At 46.7% G+C, this 17,298-nt stretch overlaps 1 protein-coding gene across 1 annotated transcript in view; it reads left to right on the top strand.

The window, feature by feature from the left end:
* LOC104932209 (sodium channel protein type 4 subunit alpha) overlaps nucleotides 1–17,298 on the top strand; it is a 156,067-nt gene that overhangs the window by 29,476 nt on the left and 109,293 nt on the right. Inside the window, 5 exon segments of the mRNA XM_027274271.1 lie at nucleotides 6,262–6,426; nucleotides 6,555–6,698; nucleotides 8,045–8,163; nucleotides 12,378–12,467; nucleotides 12,773–12,901. Coding sequence (XP_027130072.1) covers nucleotides 6,304–6,426; nucleotides 6,555–6,698; nucleotides 8,045–8,163; nucleotides 12,378–12,467; nucleotides 12,773–12,901 — 605 coding nt within the window. The 5' untranslated portion in view covers nucleotides 6,262–6,303.

Here is a 17,298-nt window from a genome sequence, read left to right as displayed (position 1 = left end):
ACACACACACCAACCACACCACACACACAGCAGAAGTGCCGATGAGAGAGGCACATACTTGTAATCTGATGAAAAGCTGTGAAATGTTAATGAAATAAAGGAGGATATACAGGCACCTCAACATGAATACACACACACAACACACACAACACACCACAACACACCACACACACACACACACACACACACACACACACCACACACACACACAGGCATGATGTCTGAGTAAAAAAAATGAAAATAAGGAATATGCACAGCTTTAACTCACGAGTGTTTATGTGGCGTATGAACAACAAACGAGTCGACCACTTTGTAAAGCCAATCACATCGCAGGTCCACACAGCATCCGCCCACAGCCAGTCATCATCCAGGTCCCAGCAGCAGCTGATTCACTGCTAGTCCAGCAGCAGTCAGCCCAGCTCGGCGTCTGTCTTTCAGCCTTTTATTTCACCAAGCTCTCACCAACCACAAAGTCAGTCCCACATTTACTCTTGTCCGGCGGCTTCTTGCCGCTCACTCTCTCCTTTTTCTCTCTTAGCTTCCTCCGTCAGCGTCCTCTTCACTCTCTTCTCCCTGCCATCATGTCCATAGAAGTGCTGACTGGTCCTCCTCTCTTCTTCTTCCTGGTAGTCCATAACGCCTGTTGTACAAACACTCAGTTCGTCAGCTTGGCGGTGAGCTCAGAGCGACGGTACCCGTCGCTCTGAGCTCACCGCCAAGCATGGACTACGAGCTACAGCAGCTACAGCTGTCAGCAGTTTACTTCACTGGTCCATCAAAAACTCTGTAAATCACAGAGAGTTGAGGCGGAGCAGCCGGAGACATCAGAGGGAAAACCAGAAAACATTTCCCCATAAAATGTTTTCGTCAGCGTCCTCTTCACTCTCTTCTCCATCGTGTGGTAACAGAGAGAACGAGAGAGTTCAGAGCTCGCCAGAGGTCGAGAGAAACGCTCGGAGGAGAAAAGAGCAAGCCAAGCGTGCGGCCATTCTGCACACACACACACACACACACACACACACACACACACACACACACACACACACACACACACACACACACAGGGCTGATGAATGCCTGGGGGAAGAAAAAAATGACATAAGGATATTTGCACAGCTTAACCACGAGTGTTTATGTGGCGTATAACACAAGCCGAGGTCGACCACTTTTGCTTGACAGCCATCACATCCAGGGTCCCCAGCAGCCAATCATCATCCAGGTCCCCAGCAGCACTGATGTCACTGCTGCCTAGTCCAGCAGCAGTCAGCCCAGCTCGGCGTCTGTCTTTCAGCCTTTTATTTCACCAAGCTCTCACCACCAACCATAAAAAGTCAGTCCACATTTACTCTTGTCCGGCGGTTCTTGCTCGCTCACTCTCTCCTTTTCTCTCTTAGCTTCGCTTCGCCCGTCAGCGTCCCTTCACTCTCTTCTCCCTGCCCATCATGTCCATAGAAGCTGCATGGTTACCCCGTCCCTCTTCTTCTGTCGTCCATAACGCCGTTGGTACAAACACTCAGTTCGTCACGTTGGCGTGAGCTCAGAGCGACGGGTACCCCGTCGCTCTGAGCTCACCCCAACTGACGGACTGAGTGACAGCACTACAGCTGTCAGCATTTTTTACTTCACTGTCCATCATAACTCTGTAAACACAGAGAGTTGAGCGGAGCAGCCGGAGGACATCAGAGGGAAAACCAGAAAAACATTTCCTCCTATAAAATGTTTTCGTCAGCGTCCTCTTCACTCTCTGCTCCTCTGCCATGGTCCGTAGAAGCTACACTTGCCCGTACTGGTTCTACACGACACCGGCTTCCACGCCTGAACATGGCACTGGAGATGGATTCATTAATCCACCACAGTCAGTGCTGGTGGTGTGTTTAGGGACATCTGTGTTGCATTCAGGGATTTATCTCAGAGGTCAGTAAAAACGTCTTTCTGATTAAAATCTAATGAAATAAGGTTGGTGTGATTCGGTTGAAACGTTGTTCATCAGACACGGAGTTGGTGTGTGTGTGTGTGTGTGTGTGGTGTGTGTGTGTGTGTGCAGTACATGTTTTATGTTGTTATTATAAAGGTGCATGATAAATCGCGACACATTCATGTTAAATTACGGACAGTCGACGGAGGAAGGCTGAATCTGACAACATGAAATAGCGGAAATTGGGTGTGTGAGTGGGCAGGTTATACACACCACACACACACACACACACACACACACACAACACACACACACACACATGAACATATTACCACAAAGTACAATGTGTGCTTCACTCAGCCTGCATGCATATTATTGTGTGTGTGTGTGTGTGGGTGTGTGTGTGTGTGTATGTGTCCTTCCTGAGGGGGCGGTGTTTGTTTGTTGCTGGGTCGTCCACGTTTTGTTTTTGACCCAAATGTATCCAGTGTCTCTCTCTTTCTGTTTCAATAACATCCTCTGTTCACTCTCGCCGTCTGTGGGTTCAAACCAGTCGTACCTCGTCCTGCTCACATCCCACTGTTTCATCTGTGCCGTGAGTGAATGAAAGTTTAGGTTTGCCCTTTAGCCAAGCAGCTGGACTGCTATATTGGGAGGGAACCTACTTCCTTTTTTTTGGTTTGTTATCTTCCAGTGAAACAGAAAAATCTAGACTACGATGGAGAAACTTGTGATAAAAGAGAAGAAACCAAAGATGAATTCAGTCACAATTTATTCACCTCCAGAAAACATCGAGGTCATGCCCTCGTTTCCAGTGTCGAGAGTACGGCAGATAAACACTGATACAGTTAAATCTATCCCTGATGTCATATATCAGCACAGAGTAAGTACGTAGAAACCAGCTGCGTTAGCTCAGTTTCAGGCCCAGCAGCTTCTACGGACATGATGGAGAGGAGCAGAGAGGAAGAGGACGCTGATGAAAACATTTATGGAGGAAATGTTTGGCTGGTTTCCCTGAGTCCTCCGGCTTGCCCGCCTCAACTCTCTGTGATTTACAGAGTTTATGATGACAGTGAAGTAACTGCTGACAGCTGTAGCTGCTGTTAGCTAGTCCGTCAGCTTGGCGGTGAGCTCGAAGCGACGGTACCCGTCCTCTGAGCTCACCGCCAAGCTGACGGACTGAGTGTTTGTACCAACAGGCGTATGGACGACCGGAAGAAGAAGAGGAGGTAACCAGCTCAAGCAGCTTCTATGGACATTGGCGAGGAGAAGAAGAGTGAAGAGACCGACGGATAGAGATGAGCTAGCAAGAAGCCGCCGGACTTTTATGGAGGAAAGGTTTTCTGGTTTTCCCTCTGATGTCCTCCGGCTGCTCCGCCTCAACTCTCTGTGATTTACAGATTTATGATGGCAGTGAAGTAACTGCTGACAGCTGTACTGCGTTAGCTCAGTCTCAGCTTGCGGTGAGCTCAGAGCGACGGGTACCCGTCGCTCTGAGCTCACCGCCAAGCTGACGACTGAGTGTTTGTACCAAAGCGTTATGGACTACCAGGAAGAAGAAGAGGAGGTAACCAGGCTCAGCAGCTTCTACGGACATGATGGCAGAGAAGCAGAGTGAAGAGGACGCTGACGGAGGAATAAGAAGAGAAAAGGAGAGAGTGAGCGAGCAAGAAGCCGCCGGACAAGAGTAAATGTGGGACTGACTTTTAGTGGTTGGTGAGAGCTTGGTGAAATAAAAGGCTGAAAGACAGACGCCGAGCTGGGCTGACTGCTCTGGACTAGGCAGTGAGATCAGCTGCTGCTGGGGACCTGGTTCTGGTACTGGGCTGACTGCTGCTGGACTAGTCAGACATGGACAAGGAAAAGAGGAGTCAGGGAAAAGGACAAAGGAAGACAGGACGAGAATGGATGAAGAGGAAAAAGGTAGGACAAGAGGTGAAAGAGAAGATGGAAGGACAAAAAGGAAGTGAAGGACCGTTCACCGGGACACTTGTCTCTTCTCTTGAGGTTTTCCTGGCTGGTCTCTGCATGTAAAACTGGACCACGGTTCCTCCTGGAAGGAGTCCTGCTGTGGTCCTTGAAAGCCGTGTGGGGGAGACAAATGCTTTGTGAGACCTCTCCGCGTTATTAATCATTCGTGAAACAAGTGTGTTTGACAGTTTTCATTCACGAGTGTTTGAGCTAAGATTAGAGACTGAATACGATGTGATGAATCTGTCTGAGGACCGGTTTGAGGTTCAGACCTTGAGTGTGAGGAGCTGCTTGAATTGAGACTTGAATTCAGGCTTTGATTTAGGTATCATATGAGGGTTTGGATCAGGAACAAAACAAACCGGTTTGGGTTATGGGCTGTTTCATTGATTCCTCAAACTGCAGTACGATTGAAAGTTTTCCTGTGATTCATTATATCTTTAACTTTTCATGGTGAAACTGGATCTGTGCGACCTCAGTAGCTTTTCTCTGGAGATGTGAAGTCCATCAGTGTTCACATTATGGGATGAGCTACGGCAGAACAAACAAAACCTTTGAGGCTTTGAAGGTCTCGATAAACATTTCCAACTCTTCAATAATAAATAAGAAAAAGGAATTAAATCAAACGTGTCGTCGAGCGGTGTGTAGCTGACAGTAACACGTGTCAGGCGATGTGGGCGGCTCGCCGGCTGCTTTATGTCTTTCATTATCGTGCATGTAGGTCAGCGATCTCAGCGAGCGGCTGACGGACTTCAGTCTGCAGTGAAGACTCCTGAACACACGTCCGCTTTGTTTTATGTCAGCCACAAAAACCCGACGTAGGAAAAACCGTCCCACCAGTCATGAAACCAGAACCACACCCCGTCGTGGTTTCACTCTCCTGCCTCTTCCTTACTCGCTGTCCTGGCTGTGGATCATGAGTGACGGTGATCTCAGATTCATTTATCCACTGACGAGTAATCTGACTGGACGAGAGTTGTTCCATGACTAGAGCTACTTTTACCTGCATGTATCACTCAGCTTCACAATCTAAGATAACGACATTGTCTTAAAAACTTTGACACAAGGGAAGGAAAAAGCCCGGATACTTTAATGCAAACCTCCAGGTGGAAGAGCAGAAACTGAGCCAACACCACAACAACACAGGTTTTAACTGGACTCGAAACAAACGGATCATAAACTGTTAATGTTCATGAAGTGAACGTCGTGGCCACCATAGTTTGAGAGGTTTGCACTCTGGACCTTTAATGACGAGGACGAATCCTAATCTGTTTAATTCCGTGTCGAGGAAATGTGACCTGTCTATGTTCTGACTTTGGGAATGTGTTATGTCAGTGCGTGTCCGGACAAGTGTGTACGTGACCAAGTGCTGGAGCAGAATGGAAACCAGGAACGAGCCATCAGGAGCTACTGTACTCGACGTGTGTGTTGTGTGTTGTGGTGTGTTTGTGTGGTGTGTGGGTGGTGGTTGGTGTGTGTGTGTGTGTGTGACTGAGTGGATGACAGCTTTTGATAAGAATGGAAAACAGAGCTAGATTTCCCTTTGATGTGGACACACACTAACACACACTAACACACTGACACACACTGACACACACTGACACACACTAACACACACTGACACACACTGACACACACTGACACACACTGACACACACTGACACACACTTCAGAAATCAGATTTGGGAGCTGTGAAGAATAAATGCATGAAGGGTTGAAAAACGAGGCCTGTCTAATCATTCAATTAGGATCCAAGGCAGATGGTCTGAACACACACACACACACACACACACACACACACACACACACACACACACAGACCTGTTACATCCTCACACTTTGTCAGTCTTGATCTCTTCGAACTCTCGTCTCTTCCCGTGTAATCCTACAGTCGATCTCTGTCTCTCGGTGTAACTCTACACTCGATCGCTCTGTTTCCGAGCGTTAACGAGACTCTGTTGTCAGCCTGCACTTCATTACGTGGATATCCTATAATTATCTGACTGTATACATGAACATAGCAACATAACATCGGTGTCTGGCTTTGTGCATGCTGGTATTGTCATTTTTTGTTGACATAACGTCAGAAGAACACGATATATATTTATGCCGGAGCATTAGAAATCTGTCTTTATCTATCCAGGATGTGCTGCTGTGTGCTTCTCTGAATCTCTGAATGAAGTTTGAAGTGTAGATGATGAAGATCTTTACTTCACAAACACTCCATGCTGTTTTCAGACCTAATCATGCGACTCACCTGTTGCCGGTTAACCTCCTTCACTGTGAACGTTCCTCCAGCTGTTTGCTTTCAGCATCTTTTGTCTGACTTTTTTCAAACGTGTTGCTGACAAAATATTGTTCCTGTCTGTCTGCAGCTGGTATACTGGGCCAGTCAGCAGCAGGATCAGGATGAGAAGATGGCTGGCTGTGTGTTTCCAATGGGACCAGAGAGCTTTCAGCGCTTCACGCCGGACTCCCTGGCGGCCATCGAGCAGCGCATTGCCCAGGAGCAGGCCCGACGCAGCAAACAATACCAGGAGGTACGTATTACTGAACAAGATGTCATGCTGGAGGTGAAACCAGAGAAGGTGTTCAGCGGGCAGATGTGATTTGGAGGTGGTGATGTTGTGTGTGTGTGTGTGTGTGTGTGTGTGTGTGTGTGTGTCAGGACCTGGGCGACGTGGTGCTCCCCCGGACCCGGCCTGACCTGGAGGCAGGAAAACAGCTGCCGCGCATCTTCGCCGACATCCCGTCTCATCTGGTGGGCGTTCCCCTGGAAGACATCGACCCGTACTACTTCAAAGACAAGAGGGTAGGTGACCCAGAGTGTGTGTGTGTGTGTGTGTGTGTGTGTGTTTGTGTGTGTGTGTGTGTTTGGAAATACCCCCTCGCTCCTGGTGGAGAATCCCAGGAAGATAAATTGACTCTTTGGTAGCCTACTTCACTGAAGACCAGAGGGGAGGTGACCGAGTGTGTGTGTGTGTGTGTGTGTGTGTGTGTGTGTGTGTGTGTTTGTCTCTGTCACGTCTGTTCCCTCTCAGACCTTGTTTACACCTGCTGTTGGTGATCACGGCTCCGTCACCTCCTCCTCAGTCTCTCTCCTGTTTCACTTCTGTCGAGTCGGACTCTGAGTTTCTCTGATTTGGGCAGATCTGAGAACAGCGATCCGAGTCAGGCCCAAAACAAGCTCACCGGTCTAGTCGTGATCTGACCTCCAGCTAAATGGATCACAATGCTGGGTCTGCTTTGCATGCTGGGATGCAGATGGACAATGAGGACTGCCACCAACGTCCGCTGACCTCCTGATATTTAGGTAGATTGTGTTCAAAATGTTTCGGGCAGGATCAGACCGGTCAGCTGACCTCCTCCAAAACGAGTCACATGACATCACAAGCTCCTTCGCTAAACTCACCATCGAACATTGTTGCGTGTCGCTGATTCCTCCTGTACTTCCAATCTGGTGTTTTTGTGTGTGACCCGGTCAGGGACACAACGAGGCCGCCAAACAAAAGCTGCCTCCATTTACAAAACAGATGACACAACGAATGAGAACAATTCACCGTCTTCTCCAACAATACGTCTAGACAGCGTTCCAAACAAATGACACTGGAAGTCTGTTTATTTTTGAACATTTCCATATCTTGCACCAATTCTGCCTCAAATACCCACAAATTATCCAAAAGCCAATCTCATAAAATGCCACTGTGTTGAGTTGCAGATGCAAAAGAGGATGTAAAACATGTAATCCATCTAAATGTTGTATTGTACCGCTTGATAATGAACCAACTAATGACTTTAAACATCAGTTTTAAACCTCTGACAAGAACAACTTTGGGAAAAACTAAACTTTCATGAACAGACTACCAACGTGTTATCAGTTATGGATGCTGCTGCTCGCTGGATCTGCCACAGCGAGTTGGGAACGTTTCCGTCGCCAATGTTACGTGGAATAACTTGTGCGTAGCGACTCGTGCAACTGTTGCTTCAGCAACACGACTGCTGCTCCCACCATGTACGAAGCAGAGCGGCCACAGCTCCGTCATTCCAGCAGCTGTCAGACTCTGTAACACCAGCACGACTTCATGACTTTTTCTTTTCTGCTGTGGGACAGAAGTGCTGAACAATGAATGTGTTTCTCCCTCTCTGTCTTTCTTGCAGACCTTCATAGTCCTGAACAAAGGGAAGGCCATCTTCCGTTTCAGTGCCACATCAGCTCTCTACATCTTCAGCCCTTTCCACCCCGTCCGCAAAATCGCCATCAAGATCCTGGTCCACTCATATCCTTACTGCTGCTACTGTATGTACTCCTGATGCACGACCCTTAGTGTCATCATCTGCCTATGTGGGGAAACAGCTGCAGGTCTGAGGTCAGAGACAGAGTCTGGAGGGGTTCGGTGTGTGTGTGTGTGTGTGTGTGTGTGTGTGTTAGGCCGCCCTGACAGCAGCATGGGTGATGATATAAACAAACAGATGCATGCTGGGTGGTTCATCACTGCAGGCGTGTGCAAGGACTGAAGCAGAGACAGTGACGAGGCTTCGGTGGTTGTTGCCTTCATCTTGTTCTGCGTCGTGGCAGATAGTGGACGGCACGCCGCCGACTGAACAGTCCGGTAGTCGTGGTTACTTAGCATATTTTTATTTGCAGATATATACCGAGGAGAGTTGCACAATGTTTTCTGTGGCTCTGGGGGAGTTTTTGTCTTGTGTTGCAAACTGAAGCTGCAGAGTTAAAAAAAAAAGGTGTTATCAAGTTGCATTATGGGAAATGTAGGCTCTGGTTTTGCGCAGTTTAAACTGAATTTGTTTTGGTTTTGGTTTGTGTTGGACTGTTGGTCAAATGAAACATTTAAATCTAATTAATTACAACCCAAAAACAATCAATACTGAAAACAGTGATTAGTGATTCTTTCTGCACAGCTAACACACTTTGTGTGTGTGTGTGTGTGTGTGTGTGTGTGTGTGTGTGAGCAGCAGAGGACTTATTTCTAACCCAGATATCATCTTGAGCTGTCTGCAGAGCTATAAACATGACCAGTAAATATTTCCCATCAAGGTGGTCCCTGCTCACACACACACACACACACACACACACACACACACACACACACACACACACACACACACACACACCCACACACACACACACACACACACACACACACACACACACACACACACACACACACAGCCACGCTTCAGTGGTTCGGGTTTGTTCACACACCTGTGGGAGTTTCCTGTGGACAGTGAAGTAAACTGCTGACAGCTGTAGCTGCTGTTAGCTCAGTTTGTTAGCCGGGGGTAATGTTAGTGTTGTACCACAGTGGAAGAAGAAGAAGAAGAAGAAGAAGAAGAAGAAGAGAAGAGAAGGTTTTCAGGCTCAGCGCGCTTCTGGACATAATGGCAGAGGAGAAGAGAGTGAGAGGAAGGAGCAAGAAGCCGCCGGACCTTTTATGGAGAAGGAATGTTTTCTGGTTCCCTCTGATGTCCTCCGGCTGCTCCGCCTCAACTCTCTGTGATTTCAGAGTTTATGATGGACAGTGAAGTAAACTGCTGACAGCTGTAGCTGCTGTTAGCTCAGTTCGTCAGCTTGGCGGTGAGCTCAGAGCGACGGGTACCCGTCGCTCTGAGCCAAGCTGACGAAGCGGTGTTTGTACCAACAGGCGTTATGAGCGACCAGGAAGAAGGAGGAGGTAACCAGGCTCAGCAGCTTCTATGGACATGATGGCAGAGGAGAAGAGAGTGAAGGACGCTGACGCGAGCAAGAAGCCGCCGGACAAGAGTAAATGTGGGACTGACTTTTAGTGGTTGGTGAGAGCTTGGTGAAATAAAAGGCTGAAAGACAGACGCCGAGCTGGGCTGACTGCTGCTGGACTAGGCAGTGAGATCAGCTGCTGCTGGGGACCTGGATGATGATTGATCAGAAGTAATGTAATCAGGACAAATACTCGAGTACAGCTGGACACAGTTACCACAGTGGGATTACTGGAAAATACTGCTTTAAGGCTCCTGAAGAGTTTCAAAGGGTCGGAGTGACGTAAATGTTGGAAATCCTCCGTCAGTCTTGAATCTGAAGCTACAGTTGTGAGATTTCGTCCCCGTTGCCCGTCCCGTCACACTCCAGCTCCACGCTGTTGTCCTCCTCGGGGTTCCAGACGCCAACCCAACATGACAGATATTACTTCACACCCAAAACTCAACAGCCTCCCTCCCTCCCTCCCTCCCTCCCTCACCTCACACTCGTCTATTTTTACCTCGGGAAGCGGCCGCTGGTGTTGAGAGATGTCGAACCGGCGGACACGCTGCTGTTGTCAGGGGGATAAGTGAGGGGGAGAGGTCGGCATCGGAGGTGTGGCTGCTGATGTGCTCGCTGTGTGTTTGTTTGAGTGTGTGTGTGTGTGTGTGTGTGTGTTATAATGATAGACATGGGGTGGTGGGAGGGTGGGGTCGCTGTAAGAGTACAAGTTGTGGTGGTGAAGAGGAGTTTTGTGTGTGTGTGCGAGTGTTTTTATGAGTGTGTGTGTGATCAAGTGTGTTCTGGATTTATGCCCGACCACAGTGGCGCCACAATGACAAGCTGTGGTGTGAGATGGACACACACACACACACACACACACACACACACACACAGTTCTGTTATTAGAAAACAAGGCGATCAGTACGGGCACTACCTGTAGTTTTGGACTACATTTCCCACAAGGCCTCATATTGGACTCTGTGTCCCATGAGACAGCAGCTGTGTCTCGTGGTTCTGGTGTTTCTTTATGATGAAGTCTGCTGGACTTTAAACGGTCTTTGGTTCAGCCAATGACAAGTGAGGACCCTGAGATGCTGAGAGACTGGACTGAGCAAGACCGGGGCGAAGGCTGCTCAGCGTCAGATCAGCTTTATGTTCTTTATGTGACCTCCCTCCTGTGTTAGGAACAGGAATACAGGTCAACCTCACACTAAGAGCAGAGCTGGACGTGCTCGTCATGAACTGGACAAATTAAAACCACTTTTGGAAACTGTTATTCAAACTTTCTATCAGTGATTAATCGTCAGATTAACGTTTTATATCGGGCGAGGAACCACACATGTAAACCTCCGTGGGCAGAATCACGTGACTTTCTCCAGCCAGTCAGCTAATTTCAGGCGTTACGTTACAGGTAGCGTTGCTTTAACTAACATAACTAACACTGACATTTTCTGCACCGTCACACGTGCATGATATTTTGAAATAATTGCATAAGTTCCATAAGACATATGTCTGATGTCACATATTTTTGTGACGGATACAGGAACTTCTTTGTCTTTGATTTGCAGCCTAAAACTGACATTTTTTAAAACATTTAAAAAAGAATAAACGTCTTCTTACATCCACCAAAAAGGGTTGATTAATGGCTTAATCAATTACAGATTTCCGCCCTGGTTTTTCCTTTCAAAATAAAAGCATTCTTCACCTTCTGAAAAGTCCCACTCGTGAGCTTCTCTCAGAGAAAGTGACGGAGGTGAAGAATGAAGGAAAACATGTGGAAAGAAGGAGGGAGAGGAAGAAAGCAAAGGTAAGAGAGAGGGGAACATGGATGCTGTGGATGTGGGAGGTATAATGACATTACCGGTACGGTGGCCTGGGAGGTCCATAACAGCAGGGCTATCATTACGGCATAATTAGCTCCTGGCTCTGCGGCGGCGGTGGCGGCGGCGGCGGGGGGACATTTGCGTTGTTTGTCAGTAACAGTATTATCTCGCCGCCTGCCACCGCGCTCCAGCAACATCATTACAGCCGGCACTCAATCAACAATTACCCTGCAGCTCAAACAAGTTTCAGCTGGAAGTTTGGGCCGCGTTCACACGGGGAGTATGTTCCTTCTGCCAAATTACAATAATTATGATTCATTTATAGCCGTGATTGACAGCTGAGCGAGCTCTCACTGAAGTCTCTCCCACCTCATCGCGTGCAGCAGGTGGAGGTGATATTTAACATGTATTGCTGCTTTCTGACAGTTTGGAAAGTTACTGCTCCCCATTATATGATGATTAGACAAGAGTGGGCCCTGTTCTCCCAGCGCTGCTGTTAATGGCATATTAATTTGCTGTATTGAAAGTGGCAGGCATGAAACACACATGCTAAACTTTCACTTCACTTCGTCTTTATTTAGCCCTGATGGGAATCGCTGAAAGCTCTTTAGAAGCACATGTAGAACCACGTCACTGTGGCAAAGAGACGTTTTTACATTTCAGGTGTTGAGCTGACACTCACACAGAGAGAGCCTCCATCGACATTACACCAGGACATTGAAGTTGGTGCTGTCGTCCTCGTGAACCACAGAGAAGTTCACTGACTTGTCTAAGTCTTTTTTTGTCTTCTTTGCTACCCGACAAACTCAACACGGTTTCACAGATTTGACTCTTAAACGTAGATCGATGCGTTCGATCCTCGCAGCCTGTTTCCTCATGTATGTGCTGTACCTGCAGGTGTAAACGTGACGTGTTTTTTCCTTAACCTGCTCACATTGTTCAGTTTGTTCATCATGTGCACCATCCTGACCAACTGTTGCTTCATGGCCATGTCCGAGCCGGCGTACTGGGCCAAATACCTGGAGTAAGTACACCTGGAAACTTCTGTCTGTCTGTCTGTCTGTCTGTCTGTCTGTCTGTCTGTCTGTCTGTCTGTCTGTCTGTCTGTCTGTCTGTCTGTCTGTCTGTCTGTCGACTTGACTTCTTGTGGGTTTTGAACTTGTTTCTAGAGTGTTTGGCTGATGCTCTGCTGGTTTTATGAATATTCATCCTCTCGCCTTTCCTCGTTCCTTTCTGCCCCTTCATGTCTCAAACATCTCGTCCTCTCTCGTCCTCTCTGAATGTCCTCCCTTTCTCATCTCCTTGCCTTTTATTTCCTCCCTCTCTCAGGTATACCTTCACAGGTATCTATACATTCGAGTCTCTCATAAAGATCTTGGCGAGGGGTTTCTGCGTGGGGCCCTTCACCTTCCTGAGGGACCCCTGGAACTGGCTCGACTTCAGCGTAATCGTCATGGCGTGAGTCAAACACAAACACACAAACACGATTTCCTTACTTTGTAATGCTTCCAATAACTCACCGTACCCACTGTCAAGAAGTGCGGAGACACGTTACACACCACAACCTTTTCCTGAACTCACCCACAGAATCTCGGCCGTCGCTTGTTAGTTTTAGTCTCCGGTTCAGCCCAGTGTTTCACTAACAGACACGAGTGTGAAAGAAGATCACTAATAAAACGGACAACTAAACATACCTTGGCTTTATCTGGTGTCATGCTACAGAACAACCAGCACTTCCTGCAAATTTCACAGTAAAAGCCCACAGGAGTGGTCTTTTAATGTGAAACATCCATGCAGGGAAAGAAATGTAAAGTAGAACTGAGTGCAGGACTTTGAGTATGACAAGACTGTGTTGAACTGATGGGATCAGAGCTGTGGAATTAAAAATAAAGACCAATACAAGCCTGTCTCTGCAGTTTAGGCACATAAACTCTAGAAGTTCTGGTTTAACGTCCGTTCAAACAGCTAAGCAGAAGCGTATTTGTTAGATTCAGACACATTTGCAAAGTAAGGAGGAACTCGCGCTCGTGCTGTCAGTCCAGATGCTCGGACCACAGAAGGAAAGAAGAAACAAACTTCAGGCTGCAGCATCGTATATCATTAATAAACTTAATCAGCATAAGCCTGGGCGGTTAAAAATAACTGGCTGTGACGTGGATCCATGTTTCCCGTCCTCAGTGGTGGAAAGTACATTTACCCTGTACTGTACTTTAGTAAAGTTTGGAGGTGTTTGTACTTTACTTTCACTTATCATCCAAACTCTATGACACTTTATTATTCATACACTGTAAAATCAGAAAAAAGAGAAAAACGGTCAAATGACAAAAAAACTAAAAGTTAGAGTAAAATGTCAAAAACTGTGAATTTACTAAAAGTTTTTATCTTACAGAGAAACATTTTATCATTTTATCATATACACACTGACATCACAGCCAAATAATGAGCTCACATCTATTAGGATTAAATATCTTGCTCTGCTTTAACGGGACTGGGGGAGCCGGGTATCGAACCCGCGACCCTCTGATTAGTAGAAAGCCTGCTCTGCCACATAACTTATGCTTAATACTAAAAACTTAAAATAACAGTTTGGTTGTTAATTTACAGATAATGTCTGTAAGTCTACAGAGATTTGTATACAACATTAAAAAAACAAACAGAAAACGACGTATGTAATAATTTAGTTATTATCTGTGTTTACAGATTGTTTATATAATGAGCCACATATTTAATCACAGATGATAATTGTCATTTACAGACAATGTTTGTAATTTTACATTGTTTTGTATGTAATTAAAAAAAACTATAAAATAAATGTATCTTCATAATTTTGCGACCCGGCAGAATAAAAACTAAATCCTTCATGTTGTACATGAATGTGTCAGCAATAATTATCTAATTATCTACATTCTATGTAATAATATAACATTCTAAAATATCTAATTATCTACATTCTATGTAATAATATAACATTCTAAAAATGACCTGCATAATAATAATAATAATATCTGAATACAGTTTTACAGTTTACAGGAACATCGATGCAGTTTATCGGCTCTTCACTGTAAATCTCATGTTTCATAGTCGTATTATGAAGCATAATAAACATACATAATAGAAACTGTGAATATTTTGAGTTAAAGCACCAACAGGACTGTGACCTCGGAGGGATTTGAACCCTCTGGACTGTCTCAGTCTTAGTGTCTGACCTCGGCTCTCCTTGAATTAAACGCTGCAGTCTGTCCTGTGGGGATCTGGGGGGTTGACGGTGTATGAGGGGCGGCGGTTTGACCTCAGCGATCAAGACAAATGTTTTCCTCCAAAATCTGCCAACCTTTAAGATGAATCTGTGGTTTTTACTCAAATAGAAACAGTTCATATGTGGATCGATGTCTGAGGACTTAAATATTAGATGTGGGAGTGAGTTTCACTGTGTGGAAACAGGAAATACAATAATAAAACAAGACAGCAGCTTTGAAATGGGACCAGTGAATAATTGGCTGGCTGGATGATCCGTCCGATGAATAAGACGACTTTACTGAGCCTGAGGCTCCTTAAACTCACTCCGCACATAAATGGCCGTCAAACCGTCAATTCAAGGCACAAAGAAGACACAGGACCAGCAGCTCTGAGGCTCTTCTTCCTCTGAACGCCATCAATGACGCCCACTTTGCAAGCGGCAGCCTGTCGTTTTGTTTCAGAGAGAAAAAGAGCGTGACCTGTCCACTTCAGTAATTGACTGACTGATGGAAAATCGCTGCGGTTTGGTTTGGTTAGCGATCAGGCGGCGATCAATCAGAGAGCTGTAGAGCGGGAGGCGTGCGGCGAGGGACGCCGCTGGGAAGATAAACGATCAGAATGAACCGATCGGATCAATAGTTGACCCCGAGGCTCGGCTTGGAGGTTAGCGCGAGGTGTAATGAAGCGGTGTCACCTCCACCTCAGCCGGCCGGCAAATTGAAGCGTCTTGATGAAGGTGCCCCCAGATGGTGGGACGCCGTGTCTGCAGAGTTACATAATGGGACCCTGACGACCTGCCGCCAAATCCCTCAGAGGAAAAATGTCTTTACGTAAAGGACAAAGTCACCATTAAAACAGTTAGCGCTTAATCTGCCGGTGATGTACTTTACATTCTGTCTGCATTCAGAGATCTGTTTCTGTTCATGAAGAAGACCGGACAAAGACGGACAACGTGACTTTTCACTCGGGTGTTCAGTTCAATTCATAATGTTCAGCTGTACTCGAGTATTTACTCTGATTACATTACTTCTGATCAAAAACAAGCGAGTCGACAACTTTGCTAACAGCCAACATCCGGAACAACGGCGTACTCCGCCAACTCAGACGTAAGATTGTGATTTCTCTGCCGGCCACTGAGCATCACGAGATCTCGTGAATTCACGCATAATCACGTGATATTTCCCGCTGTAGTCTCTTTGACTATTCCACGCCGCATCTTTTTTCTGGATGTGAGGTGTCATCAATGACAGGATGATTTTGGACCTCCAGAATCTTCTCCTCATCCATGGTGTCGACGGGGTGAAAAGACGCCTGAAAACCTCTGACCTGTTGACTTCCGGTCGGCCTGATTTCAGTTCAGCCGATTTCCTTCCCCTCACGGTCTGCTCTGTGCTAAATTTATGCTCCGTGCTCCAGCGTCCGTGAACAATAGAAGCTCTGTATGTGTTGCGGAGGGCTGCCGGACGCCGGAGCGTGACGCAGCGGGGACGGAGACTGTGAGAGCTGACACACTGACTAACATTGAAACGGATCGGCTCCATCGTTGCAGTGTGTTTTAGGGGTAACCGCTGCGTCACGGCTCCGGAACGACCGGATCGCCGGAGCACGGCGCATAAATTCAGCACAGAGCAGACCGTGAGGGGAAGGAAATCAGCTACAAAATACACTTACTTCCTCTCAATTTAGTAATTAATACTCTCAAATGAGTGAATAACTGGTGTTCGTGAACTACTAAATCAAACCCCCCAATTACTTAATTCAGTCCGTCAGATTAACAGCTTCATTCATTTGTCGGTATGTCTCTCCGCGCTCTCGCTGCGGGCCGCTTAAACTGATAGATTTATCTCAAACACACACATGTTCCGTGGACGTTAAGCTAATGACTTCATGAGAGCTTTTATGGCAGAAACCTTCATCGTCATAATTTGTTCAGGGAAAGTTGGAAATACGTAAAGTTTGAAAAGTGTGTCGTTTAAAGGGACTGAAGAAAGTGAAGCTCTGAGCCGTCATGTTTAAACGCTCCATGTCTCCCGCCTCCTGTGACGGACAGCCAAGCAACGCGTCCTCCAAATGAGTTGTGTTCAAGCCTAACCCGACCCTCACGGTGAGAAACAGACGCTGGTCTTGGCTTTACTTTTTTAAATTATTTAACTAAAACCACATTTTATGTTACATACGTCTGACAACATGCAGGTCTTAGCGTGTGAATCCTGGTGTCTGGTTAGCTCAGAGCACCGGGGGAGTGTTACCCCTAAAACACACAGCGTGCAGAGCGACTGCGTACGCCGCCGTCCGTTAACTCCACATGATCCGTTTGTGATGCGCTCAGGGGCGTCTCTGCCGGACACAGAGCATCACAGAACGCACGAGATCTCGAATTCACGCATAATCATGTGATATTTCCGGCTGTAGTCTCTCTGACTCCTGCGATGACATTCCACGCCGCATCTTTTTTCTGGTTGCCTTATAAAAAAGGAGGTGAGGTGTAATCATGATTACACCTGAAAACCCCTCACCTGTTGACTTCAGTCGGCCCCGCCCATTATGACGCTTCTTGTAATGAAACTCGATCCGCGGTGAACACGGAGTATTTTATTTTGAAAATCAACCAGGGTTGT

Source organism: Larimichthys crocea, chromosome XXIII, assembly GCF_000972845.2.
Source record: "Larimichthys crocea isolate SSNF chromosome XXIII, L_crocea_2.0, whole genome shotgun sequence".
NCBI lineage: Eukaryota > Metazoa > Chordata > Actinopteri > Sciaenidae > Larimichthys > Larimichthys crocea.
The sequence above is the reverse complement of the archived record's forward strand: the minus strand, read 5'-3'. Positions and strand labels throughout refer to the sequence as shown.